The sequence below is a fragment of the Vigna unguiculata genome, chromosome 3 (genome assembly GCF_037176805.1).
Source record: "Vigna unguiculata cultivar grain cowpea cultivar isolate G323 ecotype 2 chromosome 3, ASM3717680v1, whole genome shotgun sequence".
Lineage (NCBI taxonomy): Eukaryota > Viridiplantae > Streptophyta > Magnoliopsida > Fabales > Fabaceae > Vigna > Vigna unguiculata.
Genome location: NC_140794.1, coordinates 48,199,216 through 48,225,811, shown reverse-complemented (window position 1 = coordinate 48,225,811; position 26,596 = coordinate 48,199,216). Strand labels below are relative to the sequence as shown.

At 30.6% G+C, this 26,596-nt stretch overlaps 3 protein-coding genes and 1 non-coding gene across 9 annotated transcripts; 2 read left to right on the top strand and 2 right to left on the bottom strand.

Annotated features, from left to right (window-relative positions):
- Window positions 1-6,187: 6,187 nt before the first annotated feature.
- TRNAI-UAU (transfer RNA isoleucine (anticodon UAU)) lies at window positions 6,188-6,261 on the top strand. Its single transcript has one exon. It is a non-coding gene; the product is annotated as a tRNA-Ile (tRNA).
- A 125-nt stretch (window positions 6,262-6,386) lies between these two features.
- On the bottom strand, window positions 6,387-7,403 carry LOC114176289 (uncharacterized). The gene has a single exon (XM_028061273.2). The coding sequence runs from the start codon at window positions 7,267-7,269 to the stop codon at window positions 6,472-6,474; it is 798 nt and encodes a 265-aa protein (XP_027917074.1). The 5' UTR covers window positions 7,270-7,403; the 3' UTR covers window positions 6,387-6,471.
- A 1,408-nt stretch (window positions 7,404-8,811) lies between these two features.
- LOC114178227 (Clathrin adaptor complex small chain family protein) lies at window positions 8,812-14,776 on the top strand. 6 transcript variants are annotated; one of them, XM_028064018.2, is made up of 8 exons: window positions 8,812-9,031; window positions 9,254-9,333; window positions 9,433-9,475; window positions 9,586-9,608; window positions 10,035-10,131; window positions 11,935-12,005; window positions 12,401-12,492; window positions 14,412-14,776. In XM_028064018.2, exons 2-8 carry the CDS (start codon window positions 9,265-9,267, stop codon window positions 14,476-14,478), a joined length of 462 nt encoding a protein of 153 aa, XP_027919819.1. In that variant the 5' UTR covers window positions 8,812-9,031; window positions 9,254-9,264; the 3' UTR covers window positions 14,479-14,776. The 6 variants fall into 6 exon arrangements, with proteins under 6 accessions (XP_027919819.1, XP_027919816.1, XP_027919820.1 ...); XM_028064015.2 differs by having other exon boundaries at window positions 9,547-9,608; XM_028064019.2 differs by having other exon boundaries at window positions 8,823-9,071.
- Window positions 14,777-14,895: 119 nt separating this feature from the next.
- Window positions 14,896-22,210, bottom strand: LOC114178226 (FAD/NAD(P)-binding oxidoreductase family protein). Its single transcript, XM_028064014.2, has 15 exons — window positions 21,707-22,210; window positions 20,958-21,137; window positions 20,775-20,832; window positions 19,985-20,035; window positions 19,683-19,765; window positions 19,057-19,144; window positions 17,378-17,419; window positions 17,206-17,280; window positions 17,052-17,120; window positions 16,460-16,575; window positions 16,198-16,310; window positions 15,959-16,038; window positions 15,677-15,797; window positions 15,413-15,479; window positions 14,896-15,289 (listed from the first exon to the last, which is right to left on the bottom strand). Exons 1-15 carry the CDS (start codon window positions 22,120-22,122, stop codon window positions 15,157-15,159), a joined length of 1,692 nt encoding a protein of 563 aa, XP_027919815.1. The 5' UTR covers window positions 22,123-22,210; the 3' UTR covers window positions 14,896-15,156.
- Window positions 22,211-26,596: the final 4,386 nt, after the last annotated feature.

The following is a 26,596-nucleotide window of genomic DNA, read 5'->3' as shown; positions in this document are numbered from 1 at the left end:
ATATCAGTTACTTCAATTTATAATATTAAACCCTTTCCAATTTGAACTACATACAAAGAATTAGAAGTAATTATCTCCATAGAATTAACATCATGAAATATCAGTTACTTCAATTTATAATATTAAACCCTTTTCAATTTGAACTACATACAAAAAATTAGAGGTAATGATCTCTATAGAATTAGGGTCTTTCTTCCTACACCTCCAAACTTTCTTTAAATTTCCAAAAAACCCTTTGACCCGCAGACACCACACCCCCAAAATTATGTTGACTTCCGAAAGTCAAAATTTTTGACTTCCGGAAATCAAAATATATCACCGAAAGTCAATTTTTGGAAATCAAAATATATCACCGGAAGTCGACTTCCGGAAGTCAAAATATATCACCGGAAGTCGACTTTCGGAAGTCAAAATATATCACCGGAAGTCAACTTCTGAAAATCAAAAATTATCACCGGAAGTCGACTTCGGAAAGTCAAAAAATATTCCCGAAAGTCAAAAAAAATTCTACGAAAGTTGACTTCTGTAAGTAAAAAATCAAATTTTATTTTAAATATTTTTAATTCTTTTTAAAACTTATATTTTTTTAACTTTTTAATGATTTTTTTAGTTTATTATTTTATTTATTTTTTATGTTTTCAAATTTCTTAATATATACTTTTTTTAAAAATATTAATATCTATATGTATAATTTTATTTTTATTTAATATACTAAAAAATAAATATAAATATAAAAATAAGTAAAATTAAAATAATATTAAACTTTAAATAAAAAAAACTAAAAAATAATAAATTTATTCTGCTTCATTTAATTTTATTTAATATTTAAATTCATTTTAAAATAATAAAACTTTAAATTAAAAAAAAGATAAAAAAGAAAATATATATACAAATATATATATATATATATATATATATATATTCGTTTTTTTTTAATTTTAAATTTCATTATTTATATATTATTGATAAATGTTATTTTAAATATGATTTTTTTATTTTTTTTTATTTTTATTAAATTTTTAATAAATTATATAAAAATAAATTTAAATTTAAAAATATAAAAAGATATATAATTGAAATGATTTTAAAAATTTGATTAAAATAAAATATTTAAATTTTAAACAAAATTAAAAAATTCAAATAACAGAAATTAAAAATAACAGAAATTATAAGAATATCAATAAAATAAATAAAAATAAAAATAAAATTGAAAAATATTTTAAATTAAAATAATAACATTAACTTAACATCATGAAATATCAGTTACTTCAATTTATAATATTAAGCCCTTTTCAATTTGAACTACATAGAAAAAATTAGAGGTAATTATCCCTATAGAATTGAGATAAATAATAATAATAATAATAATAGTGGGTAAAAATTGAAAATAACAAGAAAATATATTAAAATATTAAAAAATTAGTATAAGAAAAGTAAATAAATTACAAACTAAACTCCACCAAAATAAGTTATTTTAATATACTTATCAAATAGTGTTGATAAAACTATTTTATAAATTTGTTAAATAAATTCATATATAGTTTATTGGTCTTATAAATACACTCTTACTATGTCACTTAACCCTAATATTAAATTATTAATAAAACTAATTAATTAAATTTTCGATGATACTATTTTCTTAATTTTAAAATTCTTATAAGTTTTAAAAACTCAAAGTCTATATATAGAATTCTTTAGTAGATATAATAATATAATCTTAATAGAAAAAGAAATTAGTAAATACATCAATATTATTAAAATGCTTCTAAAACTAAATTTTCGTTGTAACAATAAATAAAAATTTATTAAATATTGTAACATCCAATTTAGTATAATAATTCTAATAAATAAAACGTCACATATGATAGGTTAAAAGAAATACCAAAAGATACAACAAGAATGAACAGGAATTAAAAGAAACAGTTTGACAAAAGAATTGCTCACAGAGCAAGAAACTACCTAGGCATCAGCGCTGCAAAAGCTGCTCAAAAGAGTCATAACTAACACCCCTAGACTAAACATTAGCATTATCACCATCTGAACGATCTCCAGGAATCTCCATATCTACCCACACCAAGGATGTGGTGATCATCGTAAAAAGGAAAACCAAACAAAAAATAAACACAACAAAGAAGGGTAAGCTAGAAATAAAAAGTAATTTTCATCATACATATAAACAAGCAGATTTTAAACATATATTTCAGTAAGCACACAAGGCATGTGATGACAAACAATGCAAGATCCTCAGACTCAATTATCCGGATTATACTAAAGGAAGTATGCTCTCGTGCTGGTTTCTAAACTCTGCAGAGTCTATACACAAGGGGTTATCACCCAACCACACCTTAGGATCAATTCCATGATCATCTAAGGTCATTATCCTGCAAAAGACTGGGACCTCCTGCCACTCTCACCACATAAATCATTCTACTCTATATGAGTGTGAACGATTATTAGAGTTCAGGATACCTTCCTTTATCTAGACATCTCCTATATCATGGTATACACTACTCACACCATCACCAAGAGTTTCCCGTGAAACTCTTTTATGAACAACATTCTACTTGCCATTTCAAGTATTATAATCTCATGCCAATGTCCAACCAACCAACCCATTCTTATTTCATATCATACGAAGCATGTCAACATCATATGAAACATACATAATCACATATTCATGCTTTTAAAAGTAATTACATCTATCCACAAATGAAGTCACAGAGTATGAAGCCAATTTGTCTCAGTCTCGTTCAAGATAAGAGCTCTCTGCTACTCTCGCTTAGGCTAGAGGACTCTCACCTGGGCGAGAATAGCAGGTTCTCTCTTGCTCCTCCTACATGCACAACATAAACCCAGCCATAAACACAAAAAATATATGTTCAAACAATCACAGGCATCATCTAAGTATTTCAAACACGAAATCAAACTAAAGCAAGAATAATATATAATAAAAAAGATATGCAAACCCTAGCTTCCCTTACCTTAGACAAGCATTAGTTTAGCCAAACAAGCTCCAACAGCAGAGTACCACACCAAGACCGCTACTTAAGGAGCTGACAACCAAAAGCAAGAAGGAATAGTGAGGTCATGGCCACAAACAGAAACAGGCTAATACTACAAAATAGAAGCAGAACGAAAAAAGGTTTAGGGTTTAGTTCAACTTATGTGAATGAGGAGTGTTCAAAGAGCTTTGAAGGAGGGAATAACTCAGACCCTAGTAGAACTTTTTGTCTCAGTATGGGGAGTAGGGAGCTGAACTGCTTTGGAAATGAGACAGATGTGAAAGTTAGGACTAGAAAGAGAGTTTTGGAAACCCCCTTATAGGCTGACTTGGGCCTTAAACACTTGGTCTGACCCATCCCATAAAACAGAAAAAGGGGGTTTACAAATATGATATGCTTTTAATTTTTAAATATTACATTTTTAATATATACATAATAAAAAATGTAATATATTAATCTTTTGGGATTATTAATATTCTAATCTTAATAATACAATTTAGATTAAAATAATAATGACCTTATTTTTTATTATCATAATAACAAATCCTAAACTATGATAAAAAAAACTTTACCCAAACAATTATTATATTAAATTATATATTATTCTTGTATGGAACCAATATGTCCTGCAGAGTATGGTCTTGCCTTTGTTGCTATAGCTGAAGAGTGTTTGGCTCTAGTTAGATATGTCTAGCAGGGTATGGTCTTGTCCTTTTTATAGTTGAAGAGTGTCTGGCTCCTGTTAGAATGCTCTTGCCTAATCTAGAGAGGAAGAGGAAGCGAGTACCGAGAAGTATTCTGATGCTCAAGTCAGTGATCAAGAAGTATATGAGTTCTCCTACTACAATATAGAGATCAAGATGTCCTTTATGTGAGACTAAACTACCTTTTGTACTCATATATCATTAATTACCTTTAAAATGGTCTATATTTTTTTTTTTGTAGATGTCAATGAATAGCTTCTCGTAACAACCATACCATTAAGCGGGATAATTGTTAATTAATGCCTTGTTTACCAAATCTTTTCTCTAATCAATCTGACTTAGATACATCTGATCCCACCAATGACGTCCCACATGGCCATATTACTACCCAGTTCTATATTGTATATATAATAAAAAAAATTACTTTATTATACAAGTATTATTGATTATTAATAAAATTGATTATGTTGTAGCTAGAAATTTGGACACATACTATTTCTTTTGTGAATTGGTAAGTGAGTTTGTGGTTTCTTTTATGACAATTTAGAGTTGGAAATCTATTGAAAGCTAAGCTTGTGGCTATTGAATGCTTGAATTTGGGTTGGAAGATGCAGTGTGATGATGTGATTTGTGCTTCACTCTCTCATCACGAATGATGTCAAAAGTTGCCACTCATATAATACTTTCTGAAAGAGAACTAACATCTTCAATTTGTTTTAAAAACTAATTGTTTTGAAATAAAATCAAATATAAAGTGGTTTGAAACAATTTTTAAAACAATTTAGTTCTTAGACAAATCTATTTCGAAGTTGAGTTTAAAAAAATTAAATGTATTTTTAGACGGTATAAATCAATGAATTTTTATTTTTATTATTTGTTCATTTCTCTAAAATTGAAAATAACTATTTTTTTATATCTCCAACGAAAGGTTAACTAACTATCACTACTGTTAATTACTTGTGTTGTAAAATACTCTGCATGAGAACACTCTAAAGAAGAATTTAAGCTGTTTAAAATAAATGTTATATAAATATTCTAAAATGAATATTTTAAATAATTATTTCAAAATTGAAGAGAATAAAAACCAAAGAAAAATATCTTACATGAAAAAAAAAAGATTTTATAATTTTGTAAATTTTAGTATAATGATTTCAAATTTTGTGTAGCTTTTTTTTAGAACCCAAATTAAAATTAAATTGTTTTATAAAAATTAAAAACATATTTAAGTATGTATTGAGATTTGTTCACCAAACATGTTGAAACTATTTCGTGCAGGACTTCTTGTCATTGACATAACAAGCAATCGTATGTAAGTGCTCACAAGCATACTTATTGTAGTTAAGTATCATTCAAAAGAATACATTTATGTATATTGAATAAAACAAATGAAGTTATACAATAATTATATACTAACAAAGTCATTACAAAATAGAAAAACCCAAAACAACTATAAAAATACGGGTGGATAAAATATAACAAAACTTTCATTTCTTAGTTTAAAGTTGAGTCTATTGGAGTTTTACAGAAATAAGACAATTTCATGATATATATATATAAGTGAGGTGCAAATTCACCTTACAAGTCAGTTTTATGGGATTGAGTTAGACTTAAAACTCACTTCTAACAAAGTCTTAAAAAACTTAACAATTTAAACTTAATTTGATGTCTTATGTTATATTGATTATAGCATTAGCAATTGTTCATTTTATACGAAATCTTTAGATGAAAAATAAAATATAATATAAAATGGTGGGATCACTTTTGAAGTTGAGTCGGTACAATTCTCATACTTCAAAAGATCAAAATGTTATATTATGATTTAATCAAATATATTTTGAATATTGATTATAACATTATTGTCATAGGTAATATACATAAATCAAAATGTTATATTATGATTTAATCGGATATATTTTGAATATTGATTATAACATTATTGTCATAGTTAATATACATGGTGATTAATGACATATGATATATACAATAACAATTAAAGGAATTGTTAAAATTAAACTTCAACAACAATTCTAAACTTGTTCATAATTTTTCTTTCTAATGATAAAATTGAATTAAAGATAATAATATACTTCTAAAAACAATTTCTTAAATTTATTATATATTTTTAAACCTTAAAACTCTAATTTCTCAATTGTTTGTAAAAATAACTATACAAAAGCGAATAAAAAAAGAATTAATTAAAATAAAATGAACCAAAATTTTGATCTATAAAATAAGCATTAAAGATTTATAATATTTAATCCTATTAAAATATACTTATAAATTAACTAAATCAATTTAAACAAATTTTTAATTCATAAAACAAGCTTAAAATCCATCATTTAGAATGTTCAATTTCACTTAAATTTTTTACTCGTCTACTATTAAGTTTATTTCATTTGTATTAATTTTCAAAAAATAAAATTAATATAAAAGAAAAAGAAAATAGTTTATATATATTTATTTATTTAACATTAACAAACAGGTCCCGTAGCTCAGTTGGTTAGAGCGTTGGTCTTATGAGCCGAAGGTCGCGGGTTCGAGCCCCGCCGGGACCATTTTTTGTTTTTTTTAACTTCTACGAACTTTTTTTAATAATTATGTCATTTTATTTTGAACTTTACAAAATTTTATTTTTAAACACGTTTCAAATGCACTAATTCATATAGAAAAAACAAAAAAATCACGAGATAAAAGATCCCTTGCAATGAACAATTTCCTGAACAAACTCCATTACACAATCTTGATGATAGAATCCACGGACCTACCTAACTACCCTTCCCAACGAAACGGTAAACAACTACGCCAACCCTAGATCCATCACAAGGAGGATCAGTATGCAAAACATCAACATGAAAGTGCTTCTTTGCCTTCCTGAAAAACGCCGATTCCTTCTTCCACCTTCTCAAGTGCGCCATCAAAAACGCCATCTTCTCCTTCCCCTCTCTCACCGCACCCTCCTCTGTTAGCATCATCAAACGCATCGTTTCGAGCAGAGGATCATAAAGGTGATCGTGATACACTACATCCGACGCTACAATAAGATCGAAATCGCGTCCGATCGCTTCCACGTCATCAGCGTGGCCCCACCTCAGAGGTGCAACGGTTAACTCCCCGCCTCTGGGCCCCACCACCCCCGCGTTCGCGTCCGCGTTGAATTTCAGATTGGGAACCACGTGAGGAAGGTCCGTCAGGGTCACGTGGCCGCCCAGAGTTGCGGCGGCGACGATTCCCACGATGCCCGTGCCGGAGCCGAGCTCGAGGATCCTGAGACGGCCGTTGAGCGCGGCGGAGAGAGGGCTGGACGAAGGGTCGGCGCGGTAGCGATCGAGTAGGGAGACGAGAGAGGTGGCGGCGGGCCAGAGCTGGAAGGAGAGGCCCTCGGAAGGTAACTGACGAATGGTGAGCGTTGATTGAATCGAAGAGAGAAAATGGTTCTGGAGCAGGTGGTGATTGGGTGCAGCGTCGTGTAGGGTAGTGGAGGTTCCGTGTTTGTCGTGATCCTCTAGGAGCAGCATTGTGAAGGGGTTTATTATCTCCTCTTCCTCGTTTTCTTGAGTGGCCATTCTTTTCGAGCTGAGCCGTTGAGGTTTTGACTTAGGGATTGCGCCGTCGCCAGACGACGACGTTAGGGCATGTTCAGCGTCCCCATTTATGTATTTATATTCAGAGCGAATTACTCTTATTTTACTTTCCCGTCCCTCTCTTTACTTCTTGTAGACTTGTTTGAGCTCATTCGTATCATAGTTTTTTCAATTTCTTACATTTGGTTCAGTTATTTTCAACTTTCTTAACTTTCTCAATTTAAAAAACAGAAGAAAAACTAAATCAATGTAATTTAGTTCATTAGATTGGTAAGAAAATTACAATAATAAAGTCAGTTGCACAATTTAAGCAATAAATATTTAGTGTGTGTTTTCAGTGTTGATGGTGAGTTTCTGTTTATAGTCTTAAGAGTAATTAACATCTATGTCCTTTTAATCTTACTATTTTTCTCTATTTTCTTTTTACCAATGTTGTCTTTCGATTTATAAGATACTGGGAATTTTGCAGACAGGTGGAGATGTCCACCGTTAAAGTCAAATTATTACAAAATTTGTTTAATTATTATACTTTAAAAGAAATCGCAGAGTGTCTTAACTGTAAGAGTTAAATAATAGCGATATTTTATGGAGAATAAATTTTAATTTTTTTAAATTGTAATTGAGATAAAAATATAGTATTTAAATATTTATTCATTGATTTAAAAGACAAAGTTTTAGTTAAATTATTCATTATATTTAATATTTTATTTGTATATGTTATTAACGTAAAAGAGTTATATATACTTCTTCATAAAACTTTGTATTGTTATCGCATTAGTAAATATGACAAAAAAGAGAAAATGTTAACATTTATTGAATGTATATACAAAATATTTAGGCTAACATAACATTGTACATAAATGGTTTTGTAATTATTTTTAAAATAATTTTGCTAAGTCATACTAAATGGTTTTTTTTTAATATATATGATAGTGAGAAATTATTTGAAACTTCGCCTATTTAAAGTTCATCAATGATAATGGTTTCAATTATCATATCTCATTCAAAATTAGAAAATTGTTATTTTCGCTAAAACCATATTTCCATATTTTATAAAATTCTTCATGTAATATTATTATTATTACCATTATTTTTCTTTCTAATATTTACGATTATTTTCCATTTCCTAATCATCCTAAACCTTCTTAGCTATTCGAGCATAAAGAAAGTTTAAGATCTGACAGTAAAAGCAATACAAAAGGCTTTAACAATAACATTGAAAAATATTAGAGGGCTAAAATCGTGTAATAATTATATCAAAGAAAAAGGCAATTAGTCATTGAAGTTGACATTTAATTTAGACTTTTTAATATAAATCTATTTACTTAATTAATGCTCATTATTCAAGATTTTATACTGTCAGCTACTTAAAACTAATTTTTTATGCAAATTTTAAAATAATTACGATCAAATTCAATGAATTTAAGCAGTCTTATATATTCATAACAAGATTAAGAATAGTAATAGAAAAAAATAAAAACTAAATTTCATATATTTTTACGCTTATAATTTCCTTATCGCCATAATTATTTTCTGGTCTATCTCTATGTGGACCTTGGACACACGCTGTAATCCTAATACGCTGGCAGTGGTGTGGGCTTAAACGAGGCAACAAAATCATTATCAGTGAGAAATTCGATAAACGGTGCGTTTAAGGATTCCGTTCGTCTTCACAGTTGCAGTAAGACCAAGGAAAACATTGGCCATTGGCGATTGGGGATTGTTTCGATCGGAGATTGAGCGGGTATATATCCCGTTCACACTCCTATTCAATTTCAATTCAAGTAATTTTTCTATTTCACTGTCTCTCTAACTTTCTCCAAATCTCGTCTCGTGTAATTCATCGTAAGATTACTTCACTTCCATATATCATTGATACATTTTCGTGTGCTATATAAGAAGTTGAATTTGAGTTATGACAAGAAAAGGAACTCCATCATTTATGTATATACTTAACTGGTTCCAGAAAAAAGCAAGATGATAAAAGCAGTGCTGGTGATGAACACGCAGGGGAAGCCTCGTCTCGCCAAATTCTACGAATTTCAGGTTCCTTCGCTCTCTTCAAACCCTTTGTTTCTGCATTTCCATTTCTCATTTAATTGATTCAATTTTCACACTTTTTATTTTCTTTTTGTGGGGGATCAGCCCGTGGAGCAGCAGCAGGAAGCTATTCGCAATGTGTTTTCAGGTCTCTCTCCATCTTTAATTTTTTCTTTTCAATTTTGGTTTCCTTTTCCGTCAATGTTGTTTCTTTTGTAGTATTATGCAGTAGACCTGAAAATGTCAGCAATTTTGTAGATGCCGAGTCCATCTTTGGCCCGGTACTTCTCTACTTCCTATAAATTTAATTTGTCTGAGTTTTATTATTTGTGTATTTTAATTGTCATTAATTAGGCGTTAGAAAAAAACATGAGATTAGGGCTTTTTCTTTGCAATGTTTGTTGGCATAGTACTGATTAAAAAGATTTTATTGATTTGTATTGGCATATGGTGGTGGCAAGAGTAATAGCTAGGACTGAATTACCATGAACTTGTTTTGAAACTAAAGTTAGAAGGACTGCTATGATCGTAATTGTGAGTGTGCTTTTATTATAGAAAACTTTCTGTTAAGTGTTGTTAGCTTGATGATTGGCGTAGCCTGTGCTCTTTTTAGCAATTCTTTGGCTTGTTCTAGTAATGCTGTTATCTCATCATCTTTATTCATTTGAGGAATGGAAGTATGGATTTATTATTGTATTCTCCTGCAGGACTCTCGCCTTGTCTACAAGCACTTTGCAACTTTATATTTCGTGTTCATCTTTGATAGTTCTGAAAACGAACTTGCTATGCTTGATTTGATACAAGGTAGACTATGATATCATCTAACTTTTACTGCATTGCATTAAATGTAAAAATTGAAAATATCTATCCTTTAGAGGGACGAGTTGCTCAATAGATTAATTGATCATTGTACTCAGTAATAGTAACTTATTGGTGTGCTTGGGAATCAATCAGTCTGTCTAAAATGTCTCAAGAAGCTACGAATTTTTTATTGAAAAGTGGATTAAACTTTTTTCTCGATTAATATAATTCTTATGAATGGGAAAATTGATATCATGAAATGACAGATTTCTGAATGACCGTGGATAAAAATCCTGCTAAGATCTATCATAAAAATGGTGAATTTTAAATTTGGTTATTTATGATGTAACTCAACGTTGCTATACTGGTTTTACCGTTCCTTGCATCAAAGTAATTTAGATTGACATTTTTAATACACATCATCAAGTGCCTCTCAGAGTAGGTAATCTGTAATGTATGGGACAGTACATAATTACAAATGACGTAGTCTTTTCTATGGGTGTCATCAATATGATGATGAAGGTAGAGACAACCAATGGAGCTTCTTTATGTCCGTAATGGGTTCAGGACTAGGATTATTGAAGTTAGAATTAGAGTATTGTTGTTCTAGGTTATTATAAAATTGACTTTAAGCCTAATTCAACTCTACAATATCTAATTGTAAGGTGATATTTGTATCTACTTATATATTGTAAACTGTCTTTATCTCTAGTTGATATGAGATTTCCAACACATCTCCCTTATGTCGAGACATGTACATCTCATGTGTGAGACTAGATATTTGTGGGTGATCCAATAGCGGGTGGTATGATTGACCTAACAAACAACTAATCACGCTATGATAGATTCTAAATGACTCTGATACTATATTAAGAAGTAGATTTTAAGTCTAACTCAACCCTACAAAATGAGCTGCTTGTAAGGTAATGGTTTGCATGGTGAATTGTCCTTATCTCTAGTTGATGTGAAATCTCTAACATAGGTTTTGGATCTTTTTTTAGTATGAACATATAACATATTTAATATTCAGAAACTTAGTTGAAGTTATAATAAACCTGGATTACAAGATAGAAACTCTTCTAGAATTTCTTACACATATACTGTACGTTAAGGACTTCATACCTACCATAATCATCCCAAAAACTAACTGAAATAATAAAAATTAAATACTAGAAATGATTCCGTGTGAAAATTACAGAATAATGTTAAAATTAATTATGATAAACCGTTTACACCTTTTAAATCACTCTGATATTTGGTAGAGCTTAATGATGTCATTTATCCATGTATGTAGCCAACCTTGCATTGCGGGATATGACTTAGTAGTTGTCTTACACCATAAGCATGTGAAAGAATACCCATATGCATACGCATCTACAATATAGATTTTTAAAGGGAAAGAAAAGAAATTTAATCCATGTTTCTAGGAAAATGTTGTGAAAGCTACTTACAAGTTGATACTAAATACTCTTTTCAAGAATCATAATTTGAATGTTTATTTGGGCTATAAATGTTTTTGTGGTCATTTTGCTTTTTTCACATTCTGAACTCTATTGGAGGTAAATAGTGTTAAGCTTTAACAGTCCATCTAACGTTTAAATTAGTCATTTTCTTTAACCATTTCAATTTTATTGCATATTGTTCCAAGGATCCTGGTGAAGTAATTATTTGCCTTATCATTATATATTATCTATTACATTCTGCATGGCTATTTTGTAGATATGCTAACAGATGTTCATTACTGCTTCTTACATTGTTGTTAATTTTTTCTTTTGATTTGCTTACTTTATCCCTTTCTGCCTTCAGTCTTTGTTGAAGCATTGGACAAATGCTTCAGAAATGTATGTGAGCTTGATATCGTGTTCAACTACAGTAAGGTTGGATGCTTTGTGCCCTCGATTATGAATTTTACGTTCTTTATCTCAAATCGACTGAATATATAAAATATGAATTATAAACTGTTACAATTGCGGGAAATATTTTTTGCTGCATATATGATTTGCTGGTGTTTACTGCAGTCTGTAAGTTTGACTTGCTGGATTCTCAAATATGAAGCAATTGACAATGTTTAACTCTGCACTTTTTACTCTAGATTGACTACTCCTTTATATGGTTTTTTCTCCATTAATTTTGTGTTGTTTTGGAAATGCCCTTCAATTTTGGGAATCAATTCTTTCTTTTGCTTACTAGCTCAATAGTGATACTTCAACCTAAGCAAATCTGCATCTTAAATTTCCATTAATGTGTTCCTAAAATATTAGTTCATCTGCAGTTGCATACTATACTAGATGAGATCATTCTCGGAGGCCAGGTGTTGGAGACAAGTTCAACTGAGGTGATGAGAGCTATTGAAGAAATAGCAAGGTGCTCTCTCTTTCCCTTCTGGTTTTTTACGTGGTCTTTCTTCTTTACATAGGACTGTCCCCACTCTAGCCTATATTACTTTCTCCAAGAATACGATGACTTCTCTCTAAACGTCCCCCTTCTTTATTTGTAGGCAATTGTGCTTTATTTCTTCTACTATCTCATCCCGCCAAACTAACCTAACTGACTTCCTCAAAAGCGTAGACCTCATAATCTATCAATACTCCTAGTCCCTTAAAGTTTCACCCTGTCCTCACGGCGAATGGCTTGTAGATGCTAAAATGAAGTTCCATTTGATGTTCAACTGATTAAAGCATGATGACCAGGCCAGTTTGGCCCTGCAGCCCAAGAATAGATTCCACTCCTTTCAAGTCAAACACAAAACACGTAAACAGCTCCATGCTTCTTTAGTTCTCTGTTTTCAATGTCAGTTTTGGCCATGAAATAGCATCAGAGGCTCTTTAATTAATTATACTGAGATCCCATGGCTCCCTTACGAATTACACTTCTACACATGATTGCAACTGAGGATTACCAAGATCTTCCACCTTATTTTACTTTTGTTGTAGATTAATTTTGTACTACCCAAACCTAAGACCTCCATTTTGTCATTGGTTTAAGACTTCTATCAATTGTAACCTCCTCTTTGCAACCCAAAAAAAAGACTCAACTCTGCCACTATGATTCTTGGTATCGAAAATTTTCATTTTGTCCTTCTTTTCTAATTCTTTGTCTAGTATGTTATTAGGTTGCTCCTAATTCGTGTAGCTTTTGAGCTTCTGGTTTTGTTCTCGTCATAACTTCATAACCCGTTATGTCTTCTTTCACGCAAGGTTCGTCACCCTGATTCCCATCACTTGCCTCCCCGTGCTCTTTCCCCCCTTCCGGTACCTACTTACGTTAATCAAAAGCATACCCTGGTTGGAATATTTTGACCAGTACCTTCACAAACTTCCACCAAGCATGGGTTGTGTCGTTTCCATGTTACTCAACCGTGGAGAACGTTACCTCTATGAGCCTTAACTTATAACTTGCCAATAAATCCCCTCTCTTAACAAATGTTGGAATCATATCCAATATTTTTAACCCACCCATGGCACCAAGATTGGAGCTATGGTGATAGCAATGATAAGACTGCCTCAGAATCTATAAAGAAAAAGAAAGAAGTATTTTTTTATCGATGAACACTAAATCCCAAATGTTGTGCCGGTGTGCTAGCAGCCTTAGGCTAGGGTTAGAAGATATAAAATGAATGATTTCCCATGAAAAGACCAAGATTCTGCCCACTATCAGACTATATAATCCCTGTCAAATGATAAAGATGATTTCTCTCTTGTTCTACCTACCCTCTTACGCCTCTATATATCTTCATGCCCAACTAACTCACTCCCTCACTGATAGATACTTAACTGTCAATGGTATCTATCCAAGTGCTACGTCATTCTGGTAAATAAGAAACTAAAGATGTTGCATTTTTCTTTATGAGGTAAATTAATTACTAGGTCCTTAAACTATTTGGTAATTTTTAATTAAATCCCTAAACTAAGAAAATTGTAATTCAATCGTTGTTCTTTTAATTTTTTTTTGTAATTGAATTAGTATATGACGATATAAAAAAATTGGAAAAAAAGACAGATTTGTATAGGTTTTAAAATCTTAAGAGACTTGATTAAAAATAACAAGATCAACGACCAAATTGTAATTTTTATTTTTAAATTTTAAGACCTAATTAGAAATTCCCAAATAGCTTAGCAAATTAACCTTTTTTTTTATACAAAGACTTTTGTCTGTAGTTTAAATAGATGGAATGATAATGAATCAAAATTACTATATTTTACATATATTTCCGTATAACATTTTGTTGTTTATTTTTATGACTGCATAAACATATATCTAAACGTGGTTTATTGATGAAACAGACTTGAAGCAGCATCCAGTGCAATCAATCTTGTTCCAAAATCTGTTTCTGGTTGGAGGTCCCGGTAAAATAATTTCTCAATTAAACTTCCGGAAGTTGGGTATACACATACAGAGGGGCATAAAGGTGAAATGTATATATGTCCTGGGAAGTTCGTTGGATATTGTTGGCTAGAACTCTGGAGTGAGTGCTCCTAATTTATATACGACTGACATCCAGTATCACAATTGAGTTGAGTTGACCATGGAAGTTACTGTCGATTAATCTTACGACACGGATCATTTAGGCAATTGGTGTGTTTATATTTGTGATTGATTCCCTAACCATGTTTGATTAAATAACTATTGTGTACATCTTAACTGTTCACTCATTGTTCCCAGCTCATCCCAATTTCAGTTAATCTGTTTGATTTAAATTACTTGGGAAGCTTTTACCTCGTATAAATTTTTTCCTATATAATTATTGATCAACCGTGTCATGCAATATTTACTGAAATCATTGCATTGAAACAGATACCAAAAATCATCTCAGAATTACAAGTTCTAGTTTTCTGAAATCCATGTTTAGTTCTGCATCGTTGTTATGCAGATCATCCAATTTGATAAATAATTGTGTTGATTCTTCCATCTACTGCGTTCCAAGTTTTGCAATAGTTACTGCAAATAATTCCAATGGAAGAGCCATCCTTTTCCAAGCCAGTTTGCAGAAGTAACAATGTGGGCATAATTGAGGACCACTATCACCACTTAAATTTTTTCTCTCACATCTTGAAGAGCTAAACGAGCAGCGTTACGTCCAGGTGCTCCCATAACTCCACCACCAGGATGTGCTCCACTTCCGCACAAATATAACCCTTGAAGCGGAGTCTTGTAGTTTGACCTTAATTTCCCAGTCAACGAAATATTCACGTAATTATCATGTATTTGGAACATGGTTATGATTCAGTTATACGTCAAAAAAACAGAACCACATTATATTCCAGGCCACTATAATTTAGCTTACCACCCCTTTGCAGGTCGCATGAGGAAAAGGGAATCCAACCCCATAGCACCATGGAATATATTCCCTCCTGCCAAAACGAACATTTCAAAATGTTAACGGTCACAATGTACAAATTCTTTCTAGTAGAGGACATCGAGGGGTTGGGAAGCTTTGTTTCATTAATGCTTTCTCTTGGGTATCACTTTTGTGCCCTAGAAAAAGCTTTTTGGCTCGCACAAAAATTCCAACTGCATGTTTTTGTTTGGGTGAATATGGCTATGTTACCTGTTAAGCCGATTATCCTTTCAAGATCTGGTGGAGTCAGCATGTCATAACCAATGATTGATGTGCTGAAGCCCGGAGCATATTCATCAATCAACGTGAAGCATTTTTTTGCAAACGATTCCTGAATAGATTCAACATAAAATATTTAATAAGTTTTAGCATTAAGCGGCCAGCTGCTCACACAAGTTGAAGACTAAGGTGGAACAAAAACAAATCCATGCACAGAAATGCATAACATAAGGAAAAAAAATCAATGCAACTAGAAATCCAAAACAAACTGACTCTGTAATCATGATCTTGCCAGTCACCATCCAATGGTTTGTATGGTGTATACTGCACAAACAGGTTAATCACATGCTTACCTATGAAGAACACACATTTCATTAGGTAGATGTTATCAACAAAAGGAAAAACAAAATCAGTTCAACAATGCCAAGAAATCATCATATTAAAGCAAAGTAATAAAACTTCCTCCAGTAAACTAAACGTAGTAGGACATCCTTAAACATAGTTTCAAGTACCAGGTGGAGAAATAGTTTTGTCCAGTACGGAGGGAATTGTCATCTCAATAACCGGTCTTCTCGATGGTGTTCCGTTAGCTGCATCTTGACAAGCGGAGTGAATATCCTCCATGCTACACATATATTAACGGGCAACTGTCATGTTCTGAGAAGAAACAACTTGCAACTGACCATATTGAATAATGTTAAGCAAATGTATATATTGATTAGAAAGCATGACCTGAATCCACAATAGATGATCTAGGATACAATTTTAAGATACCTTTCTGAACCTATATGAATTGTGCCGACGTGCTGTGGGCCAGCATGAGGATGATCTAACTTGCAAGAACGAAATTCGGGCAATTTATCAACAGCTACATTTATTTTTGTAGTCGCCTGTTTCAGTAGATATTTTCCAAATAAAAGAATGCCAATTAATGAAGAATTACTGAGAACTTCCCCAAATTCTGTCCTGAGTAACAATGATTACTGGGAAAAGAAAATAAAAACCTATAACACCAAATCAAAATCTGTCCTTGCCAGGTCTACATAACGGATGCAGTCTGTCAAATGTCAATTGCTAGCATAGAAATTAATCATACTTAATGAAAGAGGTAGTCTCACTGATTCATGTTGTTTATAAAACTATTCTGATCTTGTTCTCTCTTTTTTTCTGGCCATAGGCTGATGAATTTTTGAAGTTTTTACAGGAAATGTGATTTTTCCATTCATGAATTCCAGGCATTCTTCGTTAGCAATCAAATATAAACTGTACATATATTTTAATCTTACCTATTATTCTAGTTCCGTAACACAGTAGAGATTGAGGGTATTAAAAATATATATAAACTGAGAAAAAGCAGTTAACTTACAGAACTGTAGTCAGAGTGCTTAATGGCACGGACAAAATCATCGGGGAGTACATCATCAGGCACTAATTCCTGGTTCATATTAGCAGATTCTATAAATTAATGTCAAGTATAGGTACAGAAGAAGTTAGTATTTGCAGCTAGTTTGAGAACTTACAATGAAAGTTTTATATGGAGTTGCATTGGACAAAACAATTGAAGAATGCACTTCAGTACCATCAGCCAGAGTCACCTATATGCAAGCCATATCTACAAAATTTAATTGCTAAGATCCACTATTAAAAATCCACTTGATTGAGCAAAATTCAAATGTCAAGAACAACACTAACCCCACAGACAGTGCTAGAATTTTCAATCAACAACTGAGACACCTATAAGAATACAGAATATTACAGCTGGTTAGAGCCCAGGAGAAATTGAAAAAGAAAAGGGAGAGGAGGGGCAGAGGTTAGAAACAAAACATTAATTCTCCTTCTTTTATTCCCTGTGAAACAAACAATATCACAAGTTGATATTTTAAATTTGGATCAGAAGAAATTTAATTAGTGAATGAGGTCCTTTCAAACAATAAGCAGGGAGATTAAAAAAAGAAAAGAGACAAAGAATGTGCTTGCTTCCGTTAAGGAATCTGAGCTGCGAAAACTTCATTGTAGCTAATGTTGAAAACTAAAAGATTAAGACCAGCCCAGCAATCTAAGTAAAAACAATCTGAATTCCAAGTTTTCCTTCATTGGGAAGATTTTGATGGCAAAGGACGACGTTAGGATAAAAAGAGCGAACTTGCTAACAAGATTCTGCCTAGGAGGACCAACACTTTAATAGACTAATTTTTTGTACCTGATATAATATTAATAATCTAAAAAGTTAAATAAAATAGTAAAATCAATTATATATAAAAAATTTAATAGTGTAAGTTTTAATTTGACTAAAAGGATATATGAAAAAGTAGATTCAAACTTAAAATTTAAGGAATGGTGTAAAATTAGTTGAAAGCACATGATTATGGGCTCATCAAATAATAAAATCAGAATATTAAAAACATAAAATAAGTTTTATTGTTATTTGCAAACAAATATTCCCTTGAACATTGTTAGAGATCTAACATCAACTAAAGATAAGATCAATTTGCCGGATGCAAACCTAGTTTTGTAGGACTAAGTTAAACTTAAAGTCCACTTTTTAATAAACACAAAAATTGCATGGATGATATCACAATATAAGCAAAATTCATTATACTTACTAATATCGTCCCCAAAGTACCCTTCATTTGAATGAGATTCTATTTCAAATAATCATTTTTCTTTCTTGATATCAAGATCAAACCAATAAAGGAGAGTTTAGAGAAAAAAACTTTCTTTTTTAAATGAGATTAATAAAGTAGATGGCAATTATCTTTCTTAACTAGCTAAATTTTGCTTAATTGACGCATAAATTAGTTATTTTATCATCCTTTCCCTCCATATTCTTCTTCTTGTCATAATAAAATTCTTATTTTATAAGAAATTGTTTACTATTTATTACTCTTGTTGACCCTATTCCTCGTACAATTGACAAGCCTTTTAGCTAGCAAGTTATGGGAAAAACTACTTTTTCAAACGGACAATACCTTCCCCTCTTCTGTTTCCACAACGGCCTCTGCAAGACCAGAACGTACTATTGACTATTGAGATACCCTAGAGTTTGTATTCTTATTCACATTTGAACAACCTTCGATTAGGCCAATGATTATGGTCAGCTTTTCTAGCCTGGTTATTTCTATTTCTAATTAGAAATTTATCAGAGATAAAAGTTAAATATTTTGATACCCTTGACTTGCCTGTGGCCTCTAGTTTCATGGCTTCAATTAACTTGGATCTTGACTAAATTATATTATTTTCTGGTTGTATTTAAAGATCCAGTGGAAAAAGGACACAAACCTATCCGAATCTGCTTACAATGTGAGAATTTTTGCTTTGCTTACTATGAAGGAAGCCAATTTGAGAGTTAATAGAGATTCTTGATGGCATACCTCAGCATTGGTCACAATATGCGCTCCAGCTTCAGTAGCAGCATTACCAATAGCCTTGGATACTGAGCCCATTCCACCTTCAACATATCTATATGAAATAAATAGCATGCTATTTACTCAGCTTTTATGAACAATACAAAGTTATAGACAAAGGGTAGCTAATTGATAGTTTATGTCTCAACTATAATTAAGAAATAATTATTCAAGAATGTAACTTAAGAATATCATATTTAGACAAAATTGGTAGTGACATTTTTCTTTGGACAAATTTATCTACTCATGTTTATTTTTATGCCTATTTTTCTACGTCTAATGCATGTATGAAAGAAAATTTAAACACAAATCAAAGAGGTTAATAAACCCCATCTTTGGAGAAAAGGCCGTCATGCATAATACTTGAAATATGAAAGAAAGTACTCGGTAACCTATCATGTGCAAGTATGAAATGGAGAAAAAAACTGTCTATGGATTCCTTAGTCTAAATGCTTTGGGTAAGATGCACGGGACAGTACAAGTAAACTTAATTTCAGATCACTCCAGCGTATGAAAAATATTTTTGTCAAAGAACAGTATTTCATTCTGACCATGCACTAGAAAGATATCAAACTAGAAAGAGAAATACATACGACCAAATACCACGATCCCCATCAGTTTCTCCCATCACATGATGTAGCAGAACATAGCCACTTCCTGGGTCGTGGACACTGGCCTGCATTACAGATATGGAAATACTATGTATGCTGTGAAAGATGAAACAAAGACTATGCTATTTTTTATCACAAAAAACTCCATAGAATAGTTGTACAGAAATTCTAAGTCTCTGTCTCTCAAAAAAGGATCAAGAATATCAAAGTTTTCCACTTTGGTGCCTTTTTTTGGTTAACAATACAGTGGTGCAATTTTTTACAGTAAAGATAACTGCCCTTACCGTACTGCCAATCACGGCATCAGTTGCAAGGGTTGCCTTCAGAACATCTGCCTGCAGAAATAATGCCATACAAGACTTTACACCATTAAGAGAAAGAATATGTAGAAAGTGCAACCTTATTAACAAGATTTATTCACAACGTATTTGATTTTGAAAGATCATTGGATGAACTCAACCTCAAACTAATGAGGAAAGGTTGCTTAAGTCAACCCCCTCACACCCAAGGGTAGACATCTAGAGCATGAAATTTAGAAGACTAGACACTAACAAGGAGCCCAACATTAGAACTAAGATGGACACCAATACCTTACTAGAATTAAGAATGAACTAAGCCTATCTCAACTTCAAAAGTTAACCCAAGAATGAAGGATTTCCCTCAAGTTATTATAAGGGAAGGGATATGTTGCTTTTATATTGAGCCAGCACGGAATATTAACACCGTGAACCAACAAAGTAGATATCATCATATTAGTATATTGAGAAATGTATGCTTATGAGATGGAATATATCACAAAAGAAAAGATTAAGATTATATGCAATCTTTATTCCATGATCAGACATGCAACCCAGTGTCAAGTTGAACACTTGAACTAGGCTTTTGAAAATATGTTTATATTATAAATAAATAATAAAAGGAAGGACAGCAAACTTCTGAGACATGAGATATGAACACAAACAAAAGTCTATAACATCAAAGAACTGAGAAGATACATGATTAATTTTCAAGGCATGCAGTCAATTTGAAGTTGAAGATCTAAGTGAAAAGTAAATAAAACCATAAAATTATTACCTCAAACCAGTTATTCAAAACTTTAGAAGCTGGGGACAACAGAAGGTCCATAAAGTCCCTGCCAAATAAATAAACAGTTTCAAATTAGTTGCTATCATGTACTCTTTACAGTTTTGCTATTCAAGGCATCCCCAAATCATTGGTCATAAAACAAAATCCTCTTGGATAAACAAACACGCTTACACCATATCCTTTTGTCCCAAGGAAGACACATGCCGCAGACAACTCGCCCAAAATACAGAATTCTGTATTTTATTCTTCAACTTTTCATTAATAGACGCTTTATGCTGCACAGATTCAGGTGGAGGCGAATCCAGCACTAGATCCATGAACTTAGAGAAGTTCTCAAGCTGACTCTCATATCTAAAAGATTAAAACAAAGAATTAAGAAAATAAAAGGAAAAGCAGGACATCTTATCAAATCATGAACATACAGTCAATGCAGGTTGAATATAAGGTGATCAAATACACATCTTTGCAGAGATTAGTGAACAGATTGAATGAAGAATACCAAGACATATTTTATAAGCTGCATTACTGTTTAATATCAGCTGCATTACTGATTAATAAACAAATAACTTTCAAAACTTTTATGGTTATCTATTCAAAGCTGGTGAACCATTGAAAGAGCGAATAAGATGCAGTTTCGTAAGTAGTTTTGGTGATGTCAGAACTAAAGTTTGACTCTGGTAAGGCCTTTCGACATAGTTTATCGATGTGAAATTCAATTCTGATTTTGGAACAACATCAAAAGTCAATCAGAACTGAAGTTTGACTTCGGTAATTCGTGATAACATAGGTAGTTGGAGTGACACTCCTATTTTTTTATATTAATTAATACTAGAGAGCTTGTAAGAAACTGTATCTAGGTTTTGTCCGTAAGCCTGATATAGAGTAGAATAATGCAGCAGAGTGGAAGAAAACAGAGAGACCTTGGATAAGCCTCAGCATCTGCGAGCGAGAATTTGGATATCTCAGAGTGGTTGAGTTGCTTATCGGGTCCCAAAAGAAGGTAGCGTCCATCAAGGCAGGGCGTGAACGACGACGGATTGCGCTTCAGAAGCTTCAAGCCATGCTTCCCCAACTCCAATTCCTTTATAATGGACGGTCTCAAAAGGCTTTGGAGGTAACTGCACCGCGAAAACTTGAACCCCGGAACAAGCTCCTCTGTCACGGTGGCGCCTCCGATCACGTGGCGGCGCTCCAGGACCGCCACTGACAGGCCTCCGCGCGCCAGGTATGCCGCCGCTGTGAGGCCGTTGTGGCCTCCGCCGATTATCAGCGCGTCCCATTTCTTGCCCTTGAGAGTGGCGGTGGCAGTGCTGCTGCTGAAGCTCCTTCGCCACATTGTATTAATGTTTAGATTTGTGTTAATTATGAAAGTATCATGGTTTTAATATTATTGTGGGGGGTTTACAGGGTTCGCGGATTTGCAAGGTGTGGGTTTATGAAATATAAAAGGTTTATGTCTTTGTACTGAATCTCAGATCGGTTTCTTTACTTTTTTATTTTTTTTTATTTTTATTTTTTTGTCATGTATCGATTGTGTCACCTAACAATATGATGTAATAGTGTTATGTTTCACAAGTAAATATTTGTTAAGTCTATATTTGATACGGGAAGTTTAATCTGAATTTAATGGATGTATTTACGAAATTTTAAGAATTATATAATTATAAAATGAAATATTAGGATAATATAATTATAATGTAAAATATTATGGGTATTAAAATTTTTTAAAGATTATAAAAATATGAAAAATATACATACATAACACATATAAGAAATATATTATGTATAGTAATTTATTATTTTATTTTATTCATAATATATATATATATATATATATATATATATATATTTATATATACGGGTCCTCTTATAAGAATTTATTATTGAATGCGATGATAATGAATTTGAAACTAGTTTGAATGAAGTTAAACGCAATGTTATTTGATGTTATCTTCAAGTCATAGAAAGTTTTATCATTCTTGATGTCGATACAAGTGAATTGAAAGATTTCCTTTATTTATGATTGAATCAATTAAATCAAACTCAAAGTGCATTTTTCATCATATTTTACAAAATAGTCGTCAAATCAGCTTACGAAGATTTTTTTTTTTCCTAAAAATAAAGTCATAAAATTATAAATCCAAGAATTTTCCTTTTCAAATGCGGATTTATACGGGTTACTTAGAGACTTAAGCAAGTGTCAATTGTATTAACACATGTGTTATTGTCTTAATCTCAATTCAATTTCAATTATTTTTTAAATCGAACATTTTTTTCCTTTTTCAAATTTAATTTTTATATATACAAATATTTTTATAAAATTTTAATACAAATTTAAACAAAAATGCAATGTAAAATATTTTTAGAAATATTTAATAAAAATATCAGTATTACATATCTGTAAAAATTAAATTTTATCTCCATTTGGAAATAGACAAAATTACTCCATTTAAAAAAAATAACAAATACAAAAATTAAATTGAGATAAAAAAATATAACAACTGATACTGATAATAACACATAACACTGTGATACAGTTAATGGTACTGACATGACACATTACAATTAAATTTATATATATATATATATGATTAAAAAATTACAAATTAACACGTTATACATTTTTAATATTATTAATACACATATTTAATATTATTAATACATTACTAACAAAAAAAAACTAAATTATATCACATTTTAAAAATAGGAACCTAGTCTAGAAAAATAAATTTAGGGATGAAATTTTGATATGAAAATTGTTAGAGAAACATCATTTTGAAAGGAGAATCTTAAAATGAAATTTAAATATTTAATACCGGAGTATTCCAAAATTCATAAGAGATTTATTTGTCTACATATTACTGCATTCGATCTTTTTGGTCCAAATGCTGTCTCGATAGTTATGTCACGTTGTCCTTAAGCCTATAAGCGATATATAGACTTTAGCAACCACGATATATTATTTGAAACATAATTTCAGTTCTCTCTAAAAAAAAAGATATAACACCTAATTCTACAAGAAAAAATATTGATTTTTTTCACGAGGTGGGTAGAGTTAGAAATTTAGATTTAGAATTTCATATTTTTTTTGTTACAAAATTGACCCTATACCAATTTCCATTTTATTAGGGAGTTTTCAATACATCCATAATTATGAGCTTCATGTTATTCAGCCCAATAGACATCTCAGATTCAGGACATCCCAATTAAATGAAATGACAGTTTCTCATTTGGAATCTGTACAATACAAATTTTTATCAAATCACACATCACCCTATACTATACTTTCTAGTTAGTTCTTTTAGAGGTTTATCTAGAAGATTTGTGATATAACTAGGAAGATGTTTCAAATACCACGCTCCTTTATTCAAAACAACTTTAAAAAATTATTCAAAAAAATGATAAAATAAAATTCAATAAAAGAATAATAAATACAAAAATACAAAAATAATCAATTCAAGTAGTTAATGAAAACAATAAGTTATAAAGAATATAAGAAAATTGAGAAAATAAAAAGCAAGAAAATTTTTTTTTAAACATTAAGAGAAGAACTCAATATTGATGATTAAAATTTCTCAAAACAACATTCAAGAATACAATTAGAGATTAAAAAATGATCAAGAAGAACGTAACAACTTTAAAAAGGAATTCAAAAAAAATAAGTAAATAAAATTTAAGAAAATAACAATAAATAAATAAGTTAATGAAAATGACGAGTTAGAATAAATTAAGAAAAGTGAGAAAATAGAATTAAAGAAAAAGATTTTAAGAAGTTTAAGAGAAGAACTTAATATGATGATTAAAATTTCACAAAAAAATAATAATTCAGGAACATAATTAAAGATTAAAAAAAGATAAAGAAGATGATAAAAACTTTTAAAAACATTTCAAAAAAATTTAGAAAATAAAATTCAAGAAAAGAACAACAATTAAAAAAAGTGCAAAAATAAAAAATTCAAGAAGTTAATGAAAATTACGAGTTAAAAAAAATTAAAAAAAGTGAGAAAATAGAATTAAAGAAAAATATTTTAAAAAGATTAAGAGAAGAACTCAATATGATGATTAAAACTTCACAAAACAAAATTCAAGAACATAATTAAACATTAAAAAAGGTATCAAGAAGATGATAAAAACTTTTAAAAAGAATTAAAAAAAATTAGAAAATAAAATTCATGAAAAGAACAAGTAAAAAAAGTGTAAAAATAAATAATTAAAGAAGTTAATGAAAATGACGAATTAAAAAAAAGTGAGAAAATAGACTTAAAGAACGATATTTCAAGAAGTTTAAGAGACGAACTCAATATGATGATTAAAATTTCACAAAACAAAATTCAAGAACATAATTTAAGACTAAAAAAAGGATGAAGAAGATGATAACAACTTTTAAAAAGATTTCAAAAAAAAATTAGAAAATAAAATTCAAGAAAAGAACAACAAGTAAAAAAATGTAAAAATAAATAATTCAAGAAGTTAATGAAAATGACGAGTTAAAAAAAATTACGAAAAGTAAGAAAATAGAATTAAGAAAAAAGATTTTAAAAAGTTTAAGAAAAACACTCAATATGATGATTAAAATTTTAAAAAAAGATTGAAGAACATAATTAAAGATTCAAAAAAAGATCAAGAAGATGATAAAAACTTTTAAAAAGAATTCAAAAAAATTTAGAAAATAAAATTCAAGAAAAGAACAAGTAAAAAAAGTGTAAAAATAAATAGTTAAAGAAGTTAGTGAAAATTAGGAGTTAAAAAAAATTAAGAAAAGTGATAAAATAGTATTAAAGACAAAGATTTTAAAAAGTTTAAGACAAGAACCCAATATGATGATTAAAATTTCACAAAACAAAATACAAGAACATAATTAAAGATTAAAAAAATAATCAAGAAGATGATAACAACTTTTAAAAAGAATTCAAAATAATTTAGAAAATAAAATTCAAGAAAAGAACAAGTAAAAAAAGTGTAAAAATAAATAATTCAAGAAGTTAATGAAAATGACGAGTTAAAAAAATAAGAAAAGTGAGAAAATTAAATTCAAAAAAAAGATTTTAAAAACTTTTAGAGAATAACTTATTATAATGTTAATTGGTCAATTCTAATATGTCAATTCAAATATTGCTCCATCAATCTCAATGTGGATGCACACCCAAGTTACACAACCAATATTTGAGTAGTTATCCCGACATCATTAGGACTCAAGAAATAGCCATAAACAAAATGAAGCTTTCATTTCGCAACAAAATTATAAGCAACGACTCATATATAACCATTTGAAATTTGCATTACGAATAAATGTAACTTTATAGCGCTTTCAAAATTGGAGGCACAATATCAACCCAAGTTAAAAGACTTTGAAGATTGGAGGCAGTATTGTTAACTGCTATCAATACAAAGAGCTTCATGAAACATTTTAAAGGGACAATTTTGAAAGGGACAATTTTGACGTGCATGAAAAATTTACACAGAATAAAAATCATGATCCATACTCAACTCACATTTTCAAAACAAATAAATATGAACTCAATTTATAATCCGAAATCCTTCTACTTTAGCCCATAAAACCATCAAAAGACAAACAAGTAATTTATCAACAGTTCAATAACAAGGGGCAAATCAAAATTTTCTATTGCAAACAAAAAAAGTCAAAGTTCACTTTGACAATTCTATTTATGGTGGCTCAACTAAAATTATACCCATACAAAATTTGCACAGTGAACCAAGAAAATCAAAGTGCAATTCGAGAATTCCACGCGAGACAACCCAAAATATACCCTTTTGGAACTTGCATTATGTACCAAAAAAAATCAAAGTGC

Bases quoted from the DNA above. Each gene is read 5' to 3' on its own strand.
- LOC114178227 (XM_028064015.2), top strand. From the start codon at position 9,265: ATGATAAAAGCAGTGCTGGTGATGAACACGCAGGGGAAGCCTCGTCTC. The intron at 9,609-10,034 runs GTACTTCTCTAC...ATTCTCCTGCAG, and splicing joins CCGAGTCCATCTTTGGCCCG to GACTCTCGCCTTGTCTACAA. The intron at 12,006-12,400 runs GTTGGATGCTTT...GTTCATCTGCAG, and splicing joins TCGTGTTCAACTACAGTAAG to TTGCATACTATACTAGATGA.
- LOC114178226 (XM_028064014.2), bottom strand. From the start codon at position 22,122: ATGTGGCGAAGGAGCTTCAGCAGCAGCACTGCCACCGCCACTCTCAAG. The intron at 21,138-21,706 runs GTCTCTCTGTTT...TTAATCTTTTAG, and splicing joins GATGCTGAGGCTTATCCAAG to ATATGAGAGTCAGCTTGAGA. The intron at 17,121-17,205 runs GTAAGTTCTCAA...AATATGAACCAG, and splicing joins CTCCATATAAAACTTTCATT to GAATTAGTGCCTGATGATGT.
- LOC114176289 (XM_028061273.2), bottom strand. From the start codon at position 7,269: ATGGCCACTCAAGAAAACGAGGAAGAGGAGATAATAAACCCCTTCACA.